The following is a 24037-nucleotide window of genomic DNA, read 5'->3' on the forward strand; positions in this document are numbered from 1 at the left end:
GCAAATACCAAACATAATTTCATTTTGTCCATGATGCCTGTTTTCATTGATATATTTGATATCTCCCACTAATTTGTGTCATGTAGCATTTTTATCTTCACCATTTGGTCCATTGACTGTCTTAGTAAGAAGGCTTATTATATGGGATTGTATATTCTTATATCTTAGTATTTTCTTGGCCCCTGGGGAATAAACTCCAGACTTGGAATTAGTTTTCTGTTGCTATGAGGAAGTTGACCTGTAAAATTTTCAGTTTATCCACATTTCATCAGCTTAACTCAGAGGATCTTTTGTTTGTTTTTGTTATTGTTTGTTGCCAATAAGAGTTACTCTTCTATGTGTGAGTGGCTACTTTAGATATTTAATTTTCTAGATTGGCAGCATTTTTAAAAGCATGATCTGCTTTCCTGTTAAAATACTGAAGCTAACTTCAGAGGTTTCAAATGCTTTTACTAATAATTTTTTTTTTCACTGAGTGAAAATTAGTCAAATTATACCTTAGTACTTCTGTGTCTTTTTAATATTAGTTATACATTAAATTTGGAACCTGATTTCATTATTGTGTTTGAATTAAGGGTGAGGCACTCCGGCAAATTTTGGTCAACCGTTACTATGGGAATGTTAGACCTTCAGGAAGAAGAGAGAGCCTTACCAGCTTTGGCAATGGCCCACTGTCACCTGGAGGACCCAGCAAGCCTGGGGGAGGAGGTAGGTTATGTGCTATGCTAATCTACTTCATGTGTGAATCAGTGTGTCACATAATACTACATGTTTCTGCTTAATAGCTTGAAATTTAGATGAATTTATGCTATAAGTGTACTTTTTATAGCAACTTGTTTTATCTTTAGTTGACTATCAAATTCATGTCTAAGCATATTTCCTGAAAAAATAGCATTTCCCTACTGAGAGATACTGGCTAAGCCTTTTGTCCTACTTTCCCATGCAGTGACCCTCTCGGTGATATTTGAATGATTCAAGGAACTAGATTTTATTGTACAATTTCCTGTGGTCATTAGGACTTGTGACTTCCTATAATGTGATAAGGATGTTGATAGCCAGCATGGTGAAAGCTGCCGTTTGTTAGGTACTGAGTGTGAGGGACTTTCCCCCCCCAGTACTTTTGCACACTTTATCTCATTTCGGCTTCGCACTTACCTGTTACTTGGGTAGGTACTGTTACTATCTCTGTTTAACAAAAGAACGGAAGCAAATTCCACACGGTAATGCTTCAAAACAAACTGTAATGGCATTGCCAATTATCTTAAGTATAATTATGGTTTTTACTGAGCTTGGGTTTTCAAGGGAACTGGTAGCTAAGGGAGGGTCTCAGGGTTCAAAGCGCAAATGCAAGTTAACAGATTGCATCTTGTGGTTGTCGGGCGGCTTCAGATCTTTGGCAGTTTCCATGCATAGTACAATGATACTTAATGTTTAGCACATTTATCCTAGCAACTTTTGGGGAAGGAGTTTGAATTTCTAACCAGATGAAAATTTGAAGCACGTATCTATCTGCTCAGTTAATGGAGCTATGCAGACTTCCATGAAGATGCAATTCTCACAGCATCCCAAAAACAGGAACTCAGCTTTTCACATTCAAAAGTCCCCTTTGATTCTCATGTAGAAGTTCCTCATACAACATGTCAAAGCTATTTCTCTTTGTATTGTGGGGTCATTCAACAAATACGTGAGGCCTCTGGGAGGCATCACGAGAGGAAACGCATCAGGAGAGATTTTGCTTTAAGAAGTTATAGCAGAGATGTGCAACCCAATTTGCACCTTGTACTATAGATGGAAGGGCCTGTAGCCATGGGCAAGCAGCACCAAGAAGGAGACATTGGAGTTGAGCTCTATAGGGAAGGTTGATAGATCATTCTCTGCTTTCTGAAATGGATCAGCCTAGTTCTCCATGTGCTGTAATGTTTCCATTGCTGCCAATAATAATGCAAGATACATTCTTAAATACATAAATACATGCCTTTCAAACATGATCTGAATCCATTCCACTGAATGGCATGGGGTGTCTCTTATGCATATTCATCTCGCCTGAAGCTCTGTGAAGACTGGATTTCATTTGTTTTGTTCATCCATAGACTCAGCTCTTGGCTCCATGCCAGGCACTGAACAACTAGTGAATGAATGTATAGATAGATGTGAAAGGGTAAATTTGGGGTTAGTGTGCATTTATTAGGAGGATGATCAGGGCCGGGCATTTAGCTCAGTGGCTCTGTACCTGCCCCACAAGAGCAAGATCCAGAGTTCTATCCCCAGTACTGAGAAAAAGAAAGAAGGAAGGAAAAAACAAAAAAAGAAACGGAAAGAAAAATTAAACCAGCCAGGTGTGGTGGTGCATGCCTGTAGGTACCAGCACTTGGGAGGCTGAGGCAGGAGGATTTCAGTGAGTTTGTAGCTGGCCTGAGCTACAGAGCGAAACCCTGTCTCAAAACAAAATAAAAAAGAAAGAAAGAGGACTATAGTGATTATCAGAGACTGTGCTTTCCTAGGAGTGTTGTAAGAATTAAGGTTTTTTTTTTGGTTTGTTTTTGTTTTTGTTTTTTTGGTACCTGGGATTAAACTCAGGTCCTTGCGCTTGCAAGGCAGGCCACCGAACTGCTGAGCTAAATCCCTGGCCCCATAAGAATTAAGTTTGACTTGTTTCTTAAACCAGTTCTTGGTATTTCCATTCCAAGTCATTGTGTTTTAATATAAGGGAGAGTGTTAGCTGGATGGCTTTGGGTCACTTGAAGGAACATGTCATTTATCCTTCATCTTCTCTGCCTAAGTTCAGGGCCGTCTTTGGTACTTACAATCTGAGTATCCTTGGACAATAATTTTATCTATCTGTGTTAGTAATTAGTACTTGTGGTATTGTGAAGAGTGTTGCAAGAGATAAAGTAAGGAAAGCATTTTTTCAGTGCATAAAGTGTTGGTGCACAGTGAATATGAAAAAATGCTGATTGCTTCCAGTGTGCTTAATAAGAACAATGTTCTCTCTCCCTAGGGGGAGGATCTGGGTCCAGCTCCACGAGTAGGGGTGAGATGAGCCTGGCCGAGGTTCAGTGTCACCTGGACAAGGAGGGAGCTTCCAATCTGGTAATCGACCTCATAATGAATGCAACCAGTGACCGAGTGTTTCATGAAAGCATTCTCTTGGCCATTGCCCTGCTAGAAGGAGGCAACACCACCATCCAGGTAAGAAGCAGCTTGGCGACCTGTACCAATCTCTGCCTCAGAGGAACCTGGAAGGTGACAAAACTTGAATGAGAGACACTCATTCTGTTACCTTGCTGGGATCATTCAGTCATTTCAGACAGCCATGGTTCCAAATCCTGTTACATTTGAAAATTGATGTAACACTAAGGATGTGTGCCCAGGGTCTTGGGCATAGTAGGTCCTCCATAATATTTGTTGAAAAAATAAATTCATGAAGTTATTTATAGTTTTTATCTAGGAATATAGAAGATCTCATCACTAGATAACTAGAAGAGAATTTGGACTAGGTACACTCTAGAGGACATTTAATTTTTATATCTATAGATGGCTGTAGCTGTTGTTCACTATAAATTTTTCTGCCTTTTAACTGTAAGTTCAGTAAAACCAAATCAAGTGGAACTAATAAAAAAAGCCAGACTAAATCAAAGATAAACAATCTTTGTTAGCTGAGTATAATATTTATTTTAAAATAGTTTAAAAACTAGAAATTTGGTAAAAGTTCATAAGGAAGCCATTTTAATTATTCTATAAGTAATACAACTTTTAAGAAGTAATGACTTTTTTTTTTTAAAGAGATGAGATCTTGCTGTGTTCCCCCAAACTGATCCAGAACTCTTGGATTCAAGTGATTCAATCTTATGCCTCAGCCTCCTGAGTAACTGGGACTAACAGGCACATGCCACTGTGCTAGAGTAGAAGTGGCATTTAAAATTATTCCTTTAAATATTTTAAGCACCCCTTTTTCATGCCCTCATCTGTCTTTGTGGCTCTTTGAATAGGGTTTAATTGCGTGCACCTGTGTATGTGTGTGTGTGTATACACAAATTTTATGGCTATGTAACTCACATAAGTTTCAGCCTTCTGTTTATATGTGATCTTATTTTTCTTGGGCTTAGAATTCACTGTCAAGATTATTGAATTTCTTTGTGCAAATCAGAAAAGGGTGTTCTTTGGTGGCAGATGCCCCTCAGGCCAGGATACCTGGTTTGGCGAGTGCAGCACAGGTTAGCTTTCACCCTCAATGATTCTCCCAGCCAGGCATCACTTTGTACAGCCCACAGCCTTGGCCCTTTCTTCTTACTCTTCAGTCCACATTTGCTGCAGTACACACTTTTGAAGTTTGTTACTATGCTTGCACTAAGTTGAGCTTTATGACAGTGAGTCATTTGTGCCATTGGCAGAGTCTGTAGTTTGTCTGAGTTGTCACATGGCCGTGTTGAGTTGTATGTTTGATTTTCTCACACGTGAGTGTGACTGTGAGAGTGGCTAGGCCCTGCAGTCCTTCCTGTAGTTGGGATATTGTCTTCCAGTTGCTGTGTTCATGATGTCTGGGTTTGTGTGTTGGAATGGAAATAGTGCTAAATGTTCTTTGTCTCTGAACAGCAGGATTTCCTGTGACTAGATCAGTTGAACTAAATATTTATGGTGCACTTTCTGTGTACATGTTGTTTGGCTGGCGGGTACAGGGCAGTAGGGTTTCTGGACACTTCAGCCAGTAGGTCCATGAAAATTTTCTCCAGGCGTAGGAAGAGTGAAAAATGAGGAAAGTGTGGTGAAAACATCTGATCATTTTATCCTGAGATTCTATCTCTCCATTTTTTTATTTTTAGATCTGGTGTATTTATAGTAATGAAATATTGTTGATGAAACTACCCCCTTCATTTGGCCAAATAAACGCTAGACCATTCATTCCCTTCTCCAAATTTTAAGAAAGTTTTACTAATTTGAGAAATAATAGAATTCTAGAAGCTGAATGTCAAGAAATTGAGTATCCTACAAGGATACATGCATGCACATACACGCACAGGGGAAACTGTATACCAAGAATAATGTCTCGTGCCATTCAAGCGGTAGGAGTGATTGATTCTCTGGAAACACCTGAGAAGTAGCAACATCTGTGTGAGAAGTTTGTGAAAGTTTTGTTGTTGTTGTTGTTTGTGTTTTTATGAATTGTGCTTTGAAGGAGAGGTGTGGTTCTGAAAAGAAGAAATAGAGCCTTCAGCATGGGGATATGTGGTCACATTCTGGGGAAACAAAGGCTGAGGAGAGGGAACATTGGTTGTGCTCTCGGCCGGGATTAGGTCTCTCAGACTGAGGAGCATCATGCAGAAGAAGGAACGGGGCCCATGGTGGGCTAGCATTTGTGCACAGGAACAGTGTAGGTGCCATCAGGGGCCCTGAAGCTGTGATGTAGGACAAATAAACTGAGGGAAGAAGGGTCCAGAAGGAGGCAGTTGGTAATTAAAGAATTAGTTTGCAAGTAGCAGACATGTGGAGTCAACATATCTCGAGATCTAATGTCCAGTATAAGGGCTATAGGTAAAAAAAATTGGACTGTATAGGGGATTCATGTTGAATGAGTAGATTTTAGCTGTTCCTGCCACAAAAACAAACAAGTAACTGTGTGAAATGATGCATAATTAATTTGCTTCACTGTAATAACCCTTAACTGAATATATGTGTCTCATTATACCATGTTGTATATCTTAAATTTGCACAATAAAGTTTATTTTTTATAAAATAAGCAGTGCTTTAAGAAGTAGTAGTAAGAGCCTGAACTCTAGATGAATTTCTTGTCACAGAAATCACAATTTGATTATGTTATGCAGAGGATATTTTGCAGGAGGGCCATGAGGGAGTTCTTTGGGTGCTGGGAGTACAGCTACATCAATATACATTGAGCCATACCTACAAAGTTGGTGTGCTTTACTATACCTAAGTGCTATCTCAGTCAAACAAGACAGTGGGTTCAGAAGTGAGAGCCTAGACCCTGTGGGGATTCATGGGAAAGGGAGGGGACAAAGTGTCACCCTCAGACTGACCTGCTGAGGCCCATTCCAGACCTGCTGACACTTGGCAGCCTGTTGGCTGAAATGGCACCTCACGGGACGCAGGAGATGAGAAGGTCAGAGGCCACAGTTGGCTCTGGAGGCTTCATGTTCTGGTACTGAGTATGTGCCTGAAGACAGTACTAATTAAGAAGTAAGGAAGCGTAAAGCAGCTTGCGGGGGCTGAGGCCGCCAGCGCCAAAGCTCGCTGGAGAGATGAAGTCTAGGGTTCTGGCAAGATGCCGTGTTTTTCACAGTGTACCCCTGATGGTGATGCAAGGCACACAGAAGCTGTTTTTCCTTCAAGTTCTTTATCCTGTAGTGATTATGAATATTAGTTTCATGTTTTCACACATTTATGATCCATATGCTCAGGCTCCAGATAAAATTTGAGGAGGGGGCTATAGGAGTGGAACCGCTTTCTGTCCAGGGAGCTGGGCGCTCATTAGTGGGGGACCCAGATATGGGGGCCTGTAGCATCTTGCCAGGATGGGCGTGCTCTGGGTCTTGCGCTGTTCCTGCCATTATCCCAGACCCCACTTGTGACGCCCATTGTGTTATAGGAGGCCTGTGGTTCCAGGAAAATGTCTTCTAGCCTAGAGTTGACTTGTAACATCTCCCTTGGCTCTGAGCTGCTTTCTCTGGAGAAAATGATGTGGAATGAGAGTTGTATCCGGGGCCAGTTGAGGACGGGAATTCTGAAGCTCTAGGGATGGTGATTCAGAGTTTCGTTGTGTCACGGATTAGCTGGTTTAAAGTGGTAAATGACCTGCGGGGTGGCAAGCCTGGCTTTGGTTAAGACTGTAGTGGGGGCTGTTAGTGATTGCTGAAGTGGGGTCGTTTCATCTGGAGCTCACTGCTCATTATCACTCCTGTTCAGCCCGACATGCACCATGTAGGAAGGAAATGAGTCTGTGGTCAGGTAGGCTTCCTGAGATTTAGTCTTTCCAAGGACGGAAAGTGGTAGAAAGCTCAACTGCAGGGAAGCAAGCAGGGCTCCATAGTGCTAGAACTGTACTGCCTATCCAGAGAGGGGCCTTTAGGAAGCCCTGAGGGCTAATAACACTTCCTGTCAGGGTCTGGTACATGTGTCATACGGAGAGGAGAAGAAATGACCAGATTTCTAATTGTTTTCTGTGAGATTAGGGAATCTATCTTTGGGCTTCTGTCCCTAGGCTATCAAGTGTGAGGCACAGATGTTCTTCTGGGTCCTTTAGTGATTTTGGGGTCAGGATATTTGAGCAATCACTAAATGTTTCCCAAGGAATTTTAGAGCCCAGTAATGCAGGGTGGCTGGTTCCGCTTCTGAAGCCTTCCTTGGCTTGTGAAAATAATTATTAGAAATAATAGTGATTTAACAAACAAACCATAATCCATCCATACTTAGCAATTAAAAGGAACAAACTATCAATAAATGCATTAATTTATACATCTCAACATATGCTGAGTGAAAAGCAAATCACAGTGACATAAGTATGTATGATTCTATCTGTATGGTATTTAGATAAGACTAGTGATGGAGAATAGATCACACGCCAGAGTTAGGGATTAGGGGAACATGTGACTATAAAGGAATAATACAAGGGGTTATCGATGCATTTGTGTGTCCTGCTTTGGGTGGTAGTCACACATATGTGAAAAATAATGTGACTGAATGCCAAAATGAATTTTAGTGAGTGATAATTTTAGGAAGTAAAAAAGTTAATAATTTATTAAGTGCCAACTTTGTGCCCTGCCTTGTGTGTAACTGCTTTTCATGTGTCACCTCATTTAATCCTATGCTACCTCTATTAGATAGGTGTTATGATTAGATATTAGATATCTATTATGAAAGCTGTTTTTGTAGTGGAAGAAACTAAAACTCAGAATATTTCAGGAACTTGCCTAAGATTGATACAAACAGTAAATGGCAAAACTAAGACTTAAACCGAGACAACTTTATACCCCAAACTCTTCCTTCATTTTTTTGGATTCATTCTTCAGGATGATCTGAGGAAGAAATGCAGAAGCTTTAGAAAAAGGATGACTTGACTCCTTTGTACAAAGTGAATATTTGTCATCTCCAGAGAGAGGCATAGGTGGGTTGGGGGCAACTTCAGGGCTGCGCAGTTCAGTAGGGAAGACAGATGTGACTGGTATCCAACTTCATTTTGCTTGGTGGGTTACTTTTAGGAAGTCCTTTTTGTCAAGATATTGCATTCGTTTGTCCCCAGCCCCTGGGAGGTAAGATGGACATGCCTCACCTCCATTGTAGAGATGAGGAAAAAGACTCAGAAAGTTATAACTTAGAGTTACAGAGCTAGACCTATGCTAAACATCTTACACTTCTTTCCATCCCAACCCCCTCATGCCCATTTTTAGTATCACCGAGCAAACACTTCAGATCTTAATGGATAAAAGCAATGTCCATTTTGTTACCTGTCAGTATTCTGTGAGCTGGCTCTCAGCTGGGTGGTTCCTTTGTTCCCTGTGGTTTTGGCTAGGGCTGTAGTCATCAGGGGCTTGATGGGACTGGAGTAGCCAGTATGGCCGCTTGCAGAATTGTGCCAGTTGGTGCTGGCTGTCAGCCGGAAATTATCCGGGGCTACTGTCTAGAGTGTGTTCGTTCTGTGTGATTTGGGCTTTCTAAAGCATCATGGCTGCGTCCCGAGAATAGTGTTTCAAGAAGCTGAAAATGGAGGCTCCCAGTCCTTTTAAAGCCTGGATTTAGAATCTGTAGACTGTCACTTTTGTCACATTCTATTGGTCAGAGCTAGTCACAACACCAGCCCTGTTTCAAAGAAAGGGGAGAAAAGTTCTGCCTCTCCTTGTGAGATGGGTATACGGATAAAAAGAGAGAGGGTCTTGTTGGAGAGCACCGTCTGGTAAGGGAGCCAGTTAAAATTGGTTGCACAACTACTGTAAGTCAAGCCCCTGAGCTGGGTGAAAAGACACCATTGTCTCTGGTCTTGAGGAGACTGTTGATACATGTTTATCTCCTTTTGGATGATATGTGAAGATTCAATCCTGTCTGAGGATATGGGATCATAGCTCCAGAAATTCTGAATTTCATTACCTAAAACCTAAAGGATTCGATTTATAAGAAACCAAAAATAATGACAAAGCATCACTTGCTGGACACAGTCATGAAGAGAGTTGGCTCCTTTCTCCTGAAACCTGATCATGTGTGGCATCATCATCTGAAGTGCTAAAATATCTGGAAGCCAAATTCAGGGTGTTTCCCAGTGTGACATAATGGTCACCAAGGGACAGTGTCCCTAAAGTTTCTGGCATCTTCTGTCTCTCCCCTGGCTTCTCTGATGGTGGTAACCTCTTGAGGGCAGTTTTTATTACCACAGTGCTCCTACCTGGTATACCCTGAGGGCAACTCAGGATTTTTGTTGTGCCCTCTGCTCAAAAGAACAAGAAGATGGTGTCTTTGATTCTCCAGAAATAGGTGACATGTGGTCAGGCTGTGGGATCAGACTCACATTGAAAAGTGCTTCCTGCTTCTTTGTCCCCCACTCTGGTAACCCCCCCTTCCTGATATCCCCCAGAAGAAATATTTCCTTTCTGCTAGATGTTTTGTAGCAAGTAGGAAACTATAAAATAAGCATTTGCTTATGAATTAATTTTTGGCACACACAGGGCTCAGCAAGCCTCACGGCACTTTATATCCGTCCTTCAAGTCCTTGCCAATTTCTGTGTTCCTTCCTCCTAACACGTTCCCACCAGCACTGGGGGAAGCTCCCTGCACTTCCTCTTCCCTGCAGGAGTCAGGGACTGCCCTTACCTGGATCAGAGCAGATGAGAAGAGCCCTTCTTTGAACATGAACAGCTTTTTTTTTCTTTTCTTTAAGTAAATACAGATGTTTTGAGCAATATATGACAACATGACTGTAGAAAACTTCATAGCAAACGAAGAGGATAAATCTCTTTAAAAATTTTCTTGGACTTCTTGCTTCTGGTTGCAGAAGCATTGAATTTTGTGTATCAAATGGCTGCCCACAGTTGTTCCTCTGCCAAGGTCTAGGCTACAGACACACCCAAAAAGAGTTTTCTTTTTTAACACATACACAGCTAGAGCTGGAAAATGTGAGAAGCACTCCATCAGGAAACTGGCTGCATAGTCAGCTGAGAGGGATCCCTAACGCAAGGAGCCTTTCCCTACCACGTTCATGCTTTTTGGAGTTGGCTGAAGAAATGAGCCCAGGAGCCAATGTGACACCTTGAAGCCCTTCCAGAAGAATTGTCGTAGAACACTTTGTGGGAGGAACACGTTGGGTCTGCTTCTGACCCCAGTTAGCAGAGATGAGGGTGGGAAGGGTGATTTGATTTGATTTGCCTTTGCTAGCAACCAAAGGCCAGCTTGTGAGAAGATCAGCCTTGGCTTGACAGGGCGGTCACCCTGAGGGGGAGGAAAAGATTGGTGTGCGAACGAGTTACGTAAATGGGTGTTGCTTTTGGCAGGGGAGTCAGAAATGAGTCACTTGTGAATAGTGTTTTCTAACCTCAGGTTTTATCCATGTGGGAAAAAAGCTAAACAGCCTCAGAGTCAGGGCAGCTCACAGGCATCAAGAACCATTGGCATTAAAGTAAGGGGGATATCTGGCTGTTTCCAGAAGACCACCCCAAAGGTCATGCCCTTCAGCTGAAACCAAGATGGATCTCAATGGTGAAACTAGCCCAGCTTGGCCATAGGAGGGATATTGCGCCTGCTTTGTTGGGTGCTGGCCGTCCTTGAGAATTGTATCATCTATAAAATAAGGGTTAAAAAAAATAGTCCCTTTACAATGGAGTTGTTGAGAGTATTAAACAAAGAGGGTAGCTTGTGTGGCCCAGATGATGGTACGGGGTGCAGAGAGGCTACTGCCAGTGGAGTGAGGAAAGTACCATTTCTGCCCTGCCTATGCCCTGAGTCCCACCTCAGACCTCTCAGAGGACAAAAGTCTTTCTCTGTCTGCCCCTCGCTGGTGACATTGCCTGCCTCAGAGGGCTCCTGGGGTAGGTGAATCTATGCAGACAGTGCCTCCTGTAATGCTGGGTTCCTGCCAAGCTCCCAAGATGCGGTGGTGTTTATTTTTGTTGACTAATAAAATTGTTAAAGACCAGCTTTGCTTTTAAAATTTGTTTTCTCTCAAAAATTCTACTTCTGATTTTTTATTTGTTTTTGTGAAGTGGTGTATCATCCATCAGACTGGGAGATGCTTGTGTTTTCTGTTGTTTTCACACTCCATTTAGCTAAATCCCTCTAGTTGTGTGTATATTTAAAATGATTTTAGAGTTCCAGAAGGTTGGGAGAGTTTATTGTGTTTGGTACATGTTAATTACACTGGTAGACATTCTGGATGAAGCAGAAAGTGGAAGGCAGTCCCATCACTTGTTTGGGTTTATTCCCTGACTCAGTCTCCCTCCTCCTGATGTATACAACGTAAGCACACTACCCTCCTGACCTCCCTAGGAAACTGGAGTGTCATTGGACAGGATCAGTTAGGATCATTGGTCTCAGCCCAGGCCTAAAGATGAAAACTCAAAATTTAAAAGCAGTTACCCTTCTTGAGTACATTGGACTTGAGCAAAATGTCCTGCAAAGCAAAATGACAATTTCTGCAGCTGTTTTGGTCAGCTCTCTTGAGTGACAGTGGTCACTGGGCAATACATGGACATATTGGCACTCAGTTTTGCAATTTCAGACAAGACATTACTGTGAGAATTATCAGCTTCATTCATACGTGGCTCCTTCCCAGTTGCACAGACCCTCTGAGGTGGGCCCAGGGGACAGTGTCCATCTAGAGCTGTGCCTCTAGAAGAATTGAAAGCCTCATATTATTTTCTTCTGCCTGCCATAAAAGGGAGGAGAAGGAAGAGAGGGGAAGATCTTTAGAAGCAGAATTTTAATCTCCTTCCTGCACAACCTATAGGCAGGAATTATTTTTTAAAAGAAGGTGTCTTCCAAGGAGCCTGTGGGTTTTCCCACAGTCTCCAAAATTTGAATAGGGAGCTGAAAAAAAAAAAAAGAGGAATCTTGAAAGCAATTGTAAATTGAACATCATTTTATTTCACGTTGTTGAATTCAGAGTAGGGCTAGATTTTCCTTCTCTCTTTACCTTCCTTTGGGTCCAGCATGAGACCCCATGCTCTTCCTAAGTATACTTAATGACTTCGGAGTGTGGAATATCTATTGCAAATGCTGAGCTGCCACCAGATTCTCTTCTTTGGCTTTTGATATATACTCAGGGCTTGGCAGTGATAACCCAAGGGCCATATCTAGCCAGCACCTATATTTGTATAGAGCTTTATTGGAACACTGCCGCACGTCCTCCTTTAGTGCTGCTTTGGTGCACAAGGGCCGAATTAAGTAGTTGCAGCGCAGCAGAGACTGTGTAGCCTCAATGCTTATGATGTTTACCATTGATCTTTCAGAAAAATGTTTGCCAACCCCTGGATTTGCTTAACTAGATACTATGCTGCTTAAGGGAAAGAACCATGGCCTTCCCTGTTTGTTCTGTGTTCTTCCCCATCCTGGGGATGGCCATTATAGGTTTTAGGTAAATATTCATCAAATAAGTGATATCCTAAGTTCCAAGATATGTTGGACACACAGTTAATTGGGAATACAGGGAAATAGAGGCCTCTTCTTTTCCTTTTTTTGGAGGGGTGGTGCAGTAGAGACAGATGGGGTTTATTTTTTGAAAACTTATTTTCTTACTTTCACTTCATTGTATTCCACCACCCCTGCTTACTATGCAGTTTCAGTGGTTTTGGAAGGCAGGGAGAGACCATTGTCTATGAGGAATTATGTAATTGGCTTGGGAGTCCAGCTGACTGGGATTCCAGATTTCTGATCTGTGAGTCCTCTCTGACCCTCCTACCCAAAGGTATTGCATTTTAAGTCACTTCCTTGTGGCAGCATGTTCTGCTAATTCGGTGCCTCCTATAAAGATTTTGTAGTGGGAACACAAAGACTCCTTGGCCCATACAGTTATCCTTAAAATTCTGAAGTACCAGAGATGTCTCCAGCCTGCTTGTCTACTTTTTCTGCATACTTTTTGAGTGATCTCATTTGCTCCCAAGGCTTCCACCTAACATGTAAACCAGCAACTCCCAAAGGTAGATTACCTGGCTACATCTCTCTGCCAGTCTGTAGATGTCTGTTTAGAGTTAGTGCTAAGTTGACATGCTGCCATCTTCTCCACTCCACTGTTTTCCCTTTGTATGCCATGGCTTTGCCAGTAGACTCACCACGACCAGCCCTGCTGGTCACTTAGCGAGAAACCTTGAAGTGATCAGTCTCTTGTCTCTCTCCCTGTTCCTCAGGAACCAGTTTTGTGACCAGTCTTCCTCCAGTGGCTTAGTAGCCAGCATTTAGTTCGAACTTACAGTGAGCCCAAGCATTGGTTCAGTGACCTACTGTAATGTGCCCACTGTGGCCCAGCTGGGGATGGAAGAGCCAGGATTTGAATGACAGCACTGTGACTTCAGAGCTCATTCTGTTGCCCACCTTGCTCTACTACCTCCTAGCATGAGAATGTCTGAGACCTGAGCCAATGGCCTCTGCCTGAAGGACTGGAATAGCCTCTTCTTGGCTGTTCTTCAAAGTGTTTCCCTCTTCCATGCTGTTTGTCAGTGAGCCCCCCAAAAGGATGCCTGACCACCCCATTCCCTATATTAATTGCCTTCCAAGGAGAATGGAATCCCTTGCTACGAAGGTGAAGTCCATTGGCAAGACCTGGTGCTGCCTACACTCACTCCCTGCACCCTCTCCTGCACCTGCTGGGTCAATCACAGATCCAACTGGATCATGCACCCAGATGCCTCCGCTCGGTAGGTGATGTGCCAACTTTCCTTCTACCTGGCAGGGTTTCCAATCCCTGCCTGAACTGTCTCCTACCCTGGAAACTTCCCCTTGGCCCCCTCAGGCAGAGCTAGTGGCCTTCGGGTCTGGACAGTACTTTATTAACTATAGCATTGACCACATCTTAAGCGGAGTTGATTGTCAGACCCTTGGGGTGAAGACCAAGTCTGCCTCCACTTACTCTGGACAGAGGCTGTGCAGCCTGTGTGTGAAGAATCAGTGTGCACAGTCCTGCTCTGTGGCTGATTCTCGGAACTCCATGAGATGATATGTGGAAAGCACTCAGCTCAGCATGGTGCCTGATACATAGTCATTGCTTATGAATAACACCTCTGGTTAGTTTTTAGTTGTACATCTTCCCCCGCCCACTCACCCAGCAATACGATTTCTTCCTGGATCAGACTTCCATCTGACTCCCTTTCATTGGGACTATAATGGTTGATCAGAACATGTTCACTGAAGTAGATGTTCTGACCCTGTGTGACCACCCTGTTATTTTAGCCCTCTTACCCTTCCTGAATGTTAGCATGAGAGTATGTTGCTAATGGTGATAACCATTTTAACGGGGTACTTTCTTAGGGAAGGGAGATAAGTTACCATTTTAATGGGGTATTTTTGTGGGGAAGGGAGGAGGTAAGTTTTTCTGAAGCCAAGGAAAATGAATACATACTGTACTGTCAAATTGGAGAAATCGCCTTGTGATACCAGAGAAGGCTTATTTTCTTCTCTTTTAATAATAACTAAAGGTAATAATGAGTATCAAAATCTGAGTGGTCATGTACCAGGAGCCAGGCTAAGAACTCTGTCTGCCTGAGCTTATCTCTTTGTGGTGGCCCTCTGCAAAAGGCCCTACTGTGACTTCTTTTTGCTGATAAGGAAACAGGATCCTAGAGGTCAGGCCACTTGCTCAGAATCACAGAGGTAGCTGGTTATTGTATCGGGGTTGCTTCATGCCAGAGCCTGAATTTTGGCCTCTCTGCATTGCTGCCTTTCTGTATGAGAAGGCTCAACCAATTTTTTCAGTCCTGAACTGGCCTACACCCCCATCAGGGACCTCGCTTCTGTTTGTCCTCAAAGTGGACTCTGTGGCTTCTATTTTAGTTGTTGCCTTTGGTGGTGGGTTCTCTCTGGAGGTCACTCTACCCTCCTGATACATCAAAAACACTCCATTGGTTGGAATGTTGCTTTGTTTATAAACTCGGCCATGGGATGACAGAGGAGGGATCTGAAAGATTTTTCCTTTCAGATGAGGCATCTGCCTTTTGCCAGATAAAAATAAGTGCTATATGTGCTTCTTCCCATCCAGCAAGTTCCTGGTTCCCAGGTATGTCAAAGTTAATGACAAGAAGACTATCCAGTATAACTTCCCCTACTTGGAGAGTGAGGGCAGCTCATTTAATTAGAGCTTTTGTGAAAAGTTAGATTATATTGCTAACCAGTTTTTGTTTTTTACTTGTATATAATGTGAAGCTTATTAGGTCTGTTTTTGCCTATTTTGCACAAAGAAACTAAATATACCAGGTTCTCTGCATGTCAGAATCTCTCCTGGTTGAAGAGTATTCATGTTTTGTAGAGGGCAAAAGGAGAAAGGACTTCTTACCATTAGTAAGTACCCAAAGATATGCACAGTGGTATTAATGAAATTTATCTGGGCTATGTGGGATAGCCCCAATTACAGATGAGGAAAATGAATCTCAGAAAAGCTATGCATCTTACTCATCTAGTTACAGAGCTGGGATTTGAACACAGATCTGTCTTTACACACACACACACACACGCACACATTGCTCTATCTGCCATGCTGCAAAACCTTTCACTTGCATGGGTCCAATATGAAGGGAGTGAATCAGTCCCCAACCATCACTTTGGTGTCCCGTGGCTGTCTTGTCGTTGAGGGTGAGAGAAGGTGGTGCTGGTTACTTGATCTGAGAAGCAAGTAGCCGCTGCTTGAGTCTCAATGAATTTTAACAATAGAATTATGAACCCATATGGTATGAGTGTGTTCCATTTTATTATAATCTATAAGCTTTCCTGTAATTTCTGCTGGCATCCTTATGAGTGGCTTTCTTTGGTTAGAGACGAACTTGTCCTAGTCATAAGAAGGACTTTGCTCAGTTAATGTGTTTCTTTGGATTTTCTGGAATTCATCTCAGGGAGGGAGGGGAAGCTGGGATGTGCTGCAGATGGCTGTTGCAAACCCCACCACTATTTCCAGTTTGTGGTTGCGTGTATGAGTTGTATTATATTTACAAGAGGAAGTATCCCATTTAATTTTATTTTCACACCAAAAGCCCAAGTGTTAAGAGAACATGATGTTTTAACACTCCCTCAGTTATCAGCTGTGGAGCGGAGGTTGTATATTGCCACATACAGTTTTCGGAGTACATTTCTACATTTGTTACCTGGCAACATTACTGCATGGGCACATGAAGATGTACTGGTTCCTGCCAGATCCTCACTCTTCTACTATAGAAGGGGAAACCTGCTTTCCTCTGGATTTAGAATAGGAGAAGGCACTGGGGCGATGGGGCTCACTTAAGAGATGGGCCGATAGGCTTCAGCGATGTGACCTGGGACAGGAGCAGGGCAGGGGATGTGGCCTCTTGTCTTGTCTTATCAACAACTCCCTTAAATTCTATGTCTGGTTCCTCACATGCTAGATAAGGGTTTGTATTAGGTAACCGTGAGCCCTTCTTGCTGGTTTTTTATCTTAAACTCAAAACAAAACAATAACAAACTCTTCTGGTCATTGTCTGAGTCATCTAGACACTTTTAATACTTGTAATAGCAAATTACTAATTCATGGAGTTGTCTTTACTTTCCCACATTTAGTACCCAGTTGCCTGCCTGCTATATGCCTTGTTGCATTTTTTATCATCTTGTTCTGAAGAGAAGGAATGACAGCCACAGCATCTTATGCTAAGGTCACCCTCCGAACTGACTTGAACCCCACAGAGGATTTTGTTTACCAGTTGATGCACTGTAAACACTGCATATAGAATTTGAATACTTAAGTGAGGCCTCCATGAATCCTGGGATCTTCAGATCAGCTCATACTTGCATTTGAAAACATTTGCATTTGAAACTTTGCCCTAAAAGTTTTAAGTTTTCCTGGCTGGAGCCTCCATGCTAAGACTCACAGAAAGCTTACTGAGCCCAAGGGCGTTACCTTCTCACTACCTGCAATATGTCTTGAAGAATGCTTGTTAGGGAAAAGTTCCCATGGTAACAGTTTTCTAAACAGTTTGGCGGCATCAGCAGGTAAGACACAAAGTCACAGTCATGGGGCTCCCCTGCATACACACTCTTGATGACACAGAAGCAAGACTGTACATAATATTTCACAGGTGCTGAATTGTTTGGCCAGGATAGGCTGAGTTTCAGGGTATTTGCCTTGTGCTTTCCTGGATAGCACACATTTATACTGATGTCTTCAAGGAGGAGACCCTTTCAGTCCCTTATCCACTAGTATCTTGCCTGTTGAGGAAGACAGGACAGCTGATTATGCGTGGAGTGATGTGGAGACTATCGGTCAGTTTTTACAGATCTAGATCTAGTGCTCCAACCTCCTCCAGAAAACCCAAGATGCCATTTTTATGATTCTTTGCTCTGGGATATTATGTTTCCTCCTTAATTTTTAATCAGGAAATGTTGTAAGAGGAACCCACAAGATTCCTTACCTAGTTTATAAATGTTTATTGTCAGTGGGTTTTTTCATACCTGAGAAGGAGGACTTGATGCTCAGGTTCCTAACTTTGAATGCACATCCTGAATTCCCTTACCTTGGAACTCTGTATTCTGCTGTTTAAACTTTCAGATGATTCCTAACTGGATCAGAGTCCTCAACCAGCAGGCTGAAGAAAAACCAGGTCATGCTGCATGTTTTTGGTGAGCACAGGAATCAACAAAGAGATGTTATATAACCTCTATTTATATCCTCCTTGCTCACTATCTGCAGGCAGACAAGAGTCTCTGTGCAGGGATTTAATGAGCTCTCTGGGTTTGCTCACCTTCCTGAGCTGGTAGGAACCAGCTTGTTCTCAAATGCGTCAGTAAGGAATCTGGCTGTGGGTGGGCGGCCAGGGTAGGTGGACTGAGTAGTTACCATGGTGTTTTTCTAATTCCCCTGTCTCTCAAAGATCTTGCTCCCCCTTTCCCTTACTGCCCCTCCCCCTTATTTTCTTTTCTTTCTTTTCAGTCCATAAGCTTTCTTGTTTCTCACACCTACTTAGGATTTCTTGGACCTGCCTCTGGAAACAGAGTATTTTTCCTCTCCCCACTAAGAGCTCTCAGCACTGTTTAGCGCCAAGACATTAGAAGAGTTCTTCCTAAGGTGTATTTTTCCCACCCTCCCCTATTACTTTTCCCATGATTTTTTTATAACCACTCTCTTTGGAAGGGGCCCATCCTCCCATCTCTACTTGTCTGGCCTGATAAAAGCCCTCCTTTCCCTGGTGGCTTGCTCTGGGGTCAGGCAGATCCCTTTCTGATGCTAGTCACTAGTCCATAGGCATTTGCTCTGGAGGAGCAGGGCTGTTCCTGTTTCCATACATCCTCCTCTGCTCTTGCCCTTCTCCTCTGGTGGATTAAATAGAGCCAACCACACAAAAACAAGAGGATGGGTTTGTCCCACAGTGCTAATTCCTGGAGTTTTAACAATTCTCATTACCTGAAAGTTACTGGTTGAAATTACTCAACCAAAAAATTTTTAAAATTGGTAGTCTGGGATATGGCTCAGTAGTGCAACACTTGCTTAGCATGTGAGAGACCCTGGATTCAATCCCCAGAGCTACGAGTACCTGTGTGTGTACACACACTTACATACACACATGTAAGCACACCCCAGTGGTTGCACTACCAGATTGTTGGTAGGGAAACCAAAAGTACAGTCCTGAAAATTCTGTGGCTGCCTGAGAGTGCTGCTTAACACCCTGGCTGCTCTGAGGGAGGCTGTAGAGCCTTCTGAGATGGCTCTGTGTTGTCTGTCACTCTCCCACCAGAGCAGAGACATTTAACAAATGTGAATAGGGAAGAAGAATGAAAAGTTCTTAGAAAAGAATGAGTATTTCCATTTGGACGGCTTAAAAAGAAAAAAAAAAAAGGCCAGCTCCACCCCTGTCTTGCTTAAGGGTTGTGCAATCCTTAATAGCAGTAGCCTGTTTGAATAATCAAAGGCAAACTGACTTTCCCCTTATTAACTTCTGTTACAAACATCTGCATAAAATATCCCCAGATTCCAGACCACATAGGTAATTTTTTTTTTCCTCTGCGTAACCGGAGGGACTTTCCCTTTGGAAATCTTCCAGCAGAGCTAGCTTTATAGTGTAGTGCATGTGTGTGTGTGTGCGTGTGTGTGTGCGCGCGCGCACACGTGCGCGTGCATGTGCTTCTGCGCATGTGCATGCTCTTGGGATGGAGCCCAGGGTTTTGGGCATGCTAGGCACAAAACTGAGCTATACCCCTAGCCCTGAGACTAGTTCCTCATTAAGAAATCGCCTGCATCTTGATTCCTGATGTGGACACATTCAGAGCCACTTTACACACAAACCTAGAACCTCTACTTGTGAAAATCTCTGGGGCATTCACAGCTAGCTCTGGTTCTTCGGCTTCATATCTCCTTTTCACTGAGAAATCTATATACATTTTTATTTCTGCGGTCCTCTGGGTTTCTTTCTGAAAGTGTCAGCAGCTTTCTATGTTTTACCAACTTCCTATGCCTGGTTCTTCAGCTGGGCCCAGACACTGAAGGTTGTGGTCCTGTAAACCATATGAACTCTTCCTACCACATGTTTCCCTCTGAATTCAAGGCTTCAAAAACATTACAATTCAAGGAGGATGTGTTCTACTTGCCCTCACCATATGTTGTTTGAGAAACATGTTTTATTAGTGTCTTTTTAACACAAGCCTACAAACTGTTAGCCCCAGAGCCTGTATCTCTCAAGCCTGAGGAGGAAGCCAGGTTCTGAGCTGAAAGGCCCACAAATGACTGTCCTTTCTGCCCCCTAATTAATGATGCAAGTAGACTTGTCAGTACAGCCAGGGTAGTTAACAGTTAACTAGATGGATTAAGGATCCCCATCCAAGCTAAGCCCTTCACAATGACAAGCAAAAAACATGATAAGCCTCTGAGAGGTGCCAACACCACATCAGTCACCCTTAACTGGTCCCTGGCATGCTGCATTTTCCCTGTTTAGCACAACTTTGAGCTTTCACACAGAGGGATCTTTTGGTCATTGAGTTAAACTTCAGCTGCCAGAAATGTAAAACTTAAAGCCTTTTGGAATTGTACCTCCTTCAGGATTATTGCTCATTCATTAACATAGTAAATATTTATTGAGCACTGGTGAGGTAGCTGTGATACAGTTGGGGGTGAGCTCAGTCTGAGCACTGCCATCCAAGATCTTGCGGTACAGTGGAAGAGATGGCAAGGAAACAGCTAATAATGCAGTTTATTACAAATGTGAAAGTGTGATGGGGAAGCAAGCAGGGTTCCCTTAGGGTGGCCAGGGGAGGATTCTCTAGGAGATACCATGTCAGCTGAGACCTAGCACGTGGAAAGAGCAGAGAGCAGGAGTATTCTAAACAAACAGGCTTCCATGGGCTCAGTGTGCTGGAAGAACAGATAAGGCCACCACTGTGAGAGCCCTAGGCAGGTCAGGGAGTGGCAGAGTCACTTCTTAGGCACGGTGATGTGCTTGTCTTAGTGTGAGAGGCTGGCTTAGGTGATCTTTGCAGGCCCTGCCAGCCCCTAGTCAGTGCTTCTAAAGGGCACCAAGTTGGCTGTGACCTGTGACCTGCTTGGATGCACACTGCTGTTGCCAGGGCCATAATATATTGAGCAACACTTACATGCAAGAGTGCTGTGTAATTTTATCCTACCCACCTCATCCATTTGGCTGTCTGCACTTTTTACTGTCAGGGGCTTCCATGGCCACAGGGACATTACTTGATGGGCAGCGTGCAGTGAAATGGGCCTCAGGACAGAGAGATGCAAAGTCCCAGTGTGCCTCCCCTGGGACACACGCTTGGCTGTGTCTGAGAGTGAATGACTGTGGGTGACTCTGGGTCCTCCGTTGCCATAAAAAAGGTGTTCATTTGCTGCTGATGTGCTATTTTTGGGCCAGTGTCCTTGCCAGAGTATATGTATTTGCCTTTTTGTATTTTATGGGTGAGTAGAGTTGTCACAGTGAGAGATGTGTTGGCAGCAGGAAGAGCCACATGGCTGGTATGGAATTCCTGCCCAGTGTCAGGTACCCTGGGCACTCTTACCTACATTTCCTCCTTAACTTCATGCAATAGGCCTCTCAGGTGGTTCTTATCCTCCTCCTCCTCCCCCATTTCAGGAGAGACCAAATCCACCCAATTCCTAGGTCAACTCTTATTCACATATCTCCACCTTGCTGAGGGTATAGGATGCAGTGATCATCCTCAGCCCTGTGACTTCACCACACACACAAAATTGCCTAGGCCAAGGATTATGCTCAGTTTTGGTGTAAATTTTATGTCAAGTTCCCTGGTAACCTTGGAATTTCAAGACAGGAAACATTGATGTTGATGCATTGCCTGTCAGGTACAAAGGATGAACACATGACCCAGAGTGTTTGTCCTGATGATCAGCTTCTCAGACCCTCCAATTCCTGCTTTAGCTCTCTTTTACTGTAGTTCAGATCAACCCCTGTGAGTGTGAGATGGTTGTTGGTACCAGGCCTTTCTCTCAGATGAGGACTCTTCTTTACCCTTCTGGATTGATGGGGACAGGACACTTTTCTTGGTGGGGTAGTTTTCCAAGCATCTTGAGTACCTTTCTTTTTAGGTCTCATGATGCAGATTGGAGGCCTGATGAAAAGGCCTCTGTGTACTCCTTAAACAGCTCCTACTCCTGCTTTACTCCCACTGCAGGTTTACATGTCACTTGAGAGTTTCCCCCAAAACTTTCAGAAGACCCCTGTTGAGTCACTGAATCATGCCCAATGACCCATGCAGCCTGAGGTGCACAATTCAGATTGTTGTTCATTTTCTTCTCCAGGTGGAGATGTCCAGGCTAAGATTCTAAAGCCACTCTAAGCACTTGAACACAAATCCTTCCTGAGATCTCATCTTGATTTGTAGTGCTTTTGAAAAAAAGTACCTCAAATTCAAAGAGCCACACAAACACCTTCTTAGACTTTAGGAAGATTACCAAGGGGGTCCCTCTCATATTTCCCTCCTACTTTATGAAATTTTGGGATTGCATCTGTTTTATGTTATTTTAATGATATGTCTTATAGCAGTTTTAAGTTCCGTTGGTCATCTTTGTTTTTCCCTGGGGTGTTTTGATTTTTTTTCCTTCATATGTTTGACCCAAAGAGTTATGCTAGTGAATCTCCATGAAAGATGCTGACCTTTGGCATCCATAGAAGCTTTGATAATTGAACCCAGAGACAATTTGGGTTATCCTTAACTTCTTGTTCCTGACTCAGAGGAACAGGGTCTTCCAAAGCAATGGCTGGGCCACTTCTCAGAAATCTGTTTGATTTTACCATTTAAATATTTCTAGAAACTGGGATGGCTGAAAGCTTATAGGGACTTTGTAGTATAATTCCTTTTGTGTGTTGTTGTTTAGGAAGTAAAATTCGTTGGCTAAATATTTGTGGTGATAAATACGTGTTAGTGTTCTGATTCACACAGGGAACCTTACTGCTTACCTCATAAAACTTCCCAGCAAGTGGCAGCTCTTATGGACTCTGAGATAGGTGTTATATGTTAATCTTTCTCTCTCAGGAAAAACAATGTATTTCTTAAAAAACAGGTTGTGAACTTTTTTGTCTACTGAAAACTGAATTAATTCACCATGAAAAGCATCATGAAGGTACATTGCTTTGACTTTGACCCTACAGCCCACTGTCCCATTTAATCTGAGTGAAGGTCTTCTCTCAGGCAGCAGGAGTAAACAATGAGCTGGAACGTGATCTCTTTCCATTCTTGCCTGGCAGAATAGTTGAAACAGGGCCTTAGTCTCTTAAGCCATCCAGTGTGGTTCCATAGTTTGGATGAGGGAGGACCTTGTTTCTAAAAAATTAGGTTGAAATGTTGCTGCCTTTCCAGTCTACATTTGGTGCATTTCATGGCTTCCTCCCTTTCCACTCAAGGTTTATTTTATTTCTGAACTCATTAAAGCTGGAAACATCCTCAGAGAGATTGATAAAATGAAAACTCCAGATGTTCACTGGTTGAAGCCATCAGACCTTGCAAAACCATTTTTTTTGTGAAGGAGTGAATGATCTTTTTTGCCAAGGGAGTGTTCAATTTTCACTGCACATTTTATTATTAGACCCTTTTCTTATGTCCGTTTCCTGTGGTCAAGAACAGTTGAAAATACCAGGGAAATTTTCATACTGAAAGACTTGGGACTATGTAGGAGGTGTAGAGTGTGACACCAAGCTTATATTCTACCTTTGAATGTATTTGGCTGTGATACATGAAAGCAAAGGTATTAAAGTCTATGTGAATGGAAATCTGAATGATTTCTTTAGCTAGTAAATGCCTGCCAGCTATTTTAGCTTCCTATATTGTGGCAGCCTCTGGGAATTGCTATCATTGTTTTTGCTGTCAGTATGGAGGCCACCTTAAGCTACCAGGGCCAGCTGGAACTGTTTATCACTGAATATTATTTGGATATTATAATTTGGTCATCATATAACACCCATCTCATTTAGGGATCTGCTTATGTTCCAGTGCCTTGCCTTTGAAAGGGACATTACTGTTTCATAATACCATCACCTAGCATTTGAATAATGCTCAGTAATCATCAAAAGATTTTTCTCCTTTTCCTTACTGAGACATTGAAGGGACCCCCAGACTCCATGTGATGAAGACAAGGCAGTGATACTCCCCTCCTTTTTCAGATAAAGAACCCCCAGGGCACAAATAAGGGTCAGTAAATTGTCCAAGATTGTGGGATTAATGGAGAGGACCCAAAGCTGGAATGTAGATGTCCTGACTGCCAGTTCTCCAGACATTTTGTGCCTGACCAGGTGTGTTTTATTACCTAGGTTGTGGTTTCTGATCTTTGAGTTATGATTATTATCCTTGGTTTCTAAGAAAAGACTCAAGGCCTACAGCAATCATTGTGTGACAATGTCTTTGTTAACTGCTTGTAAGCTAGCCCTGGTAGACCTTCAGATGA

The 24037-nt window shown here is 42.9% G+C and overlaps 1 protein-coding gene across 8 annotated transcripts in view; it reads left to right on the forward strand.

Moving 5' to 3' along the window:
• Window positions 1–24037, forward strand: part of Itpr1 (inositol 1,4,5-trisphosphate receptor type 1) — a 342964-nt gene that overhangs the window by 226669 nt on the left and 92258 nt on the right. For all 8 annotated transcript variants that reach the window (XM_033757082.1, XM_019205188.1, XM_010608720.1 and 5 more), the window contains 2 exons: window positions 576–708; window positions 2999–3189. In XM_033757082.1, coding sequence (XP_033612973.1) covers window positions 576–708; window positions 2999–3189 — 324 coding nt within the window. The remainder of the gene's footprint in view (window positions 1–575; window positions 709–2998; window positions 3190–24037) is intronic.

This window comes from Fukomys damarensis, unplaced genomic scaffold (assembly GCF_012274545.1).
Source record: "Fukomys damarensis isolate Sample0158 unplaced genomic scaffold, DMR_v1.0_HiC HiC_scaffold_28, whole genome shotgun sequence".
In the NCBI taxonomy this organism is placed as follows: Eukaryota; Metazoa; Chordata; class Mammalia; order Rodentia; family Bathyergidae; genus Fukomys; species Fukomys damarensis.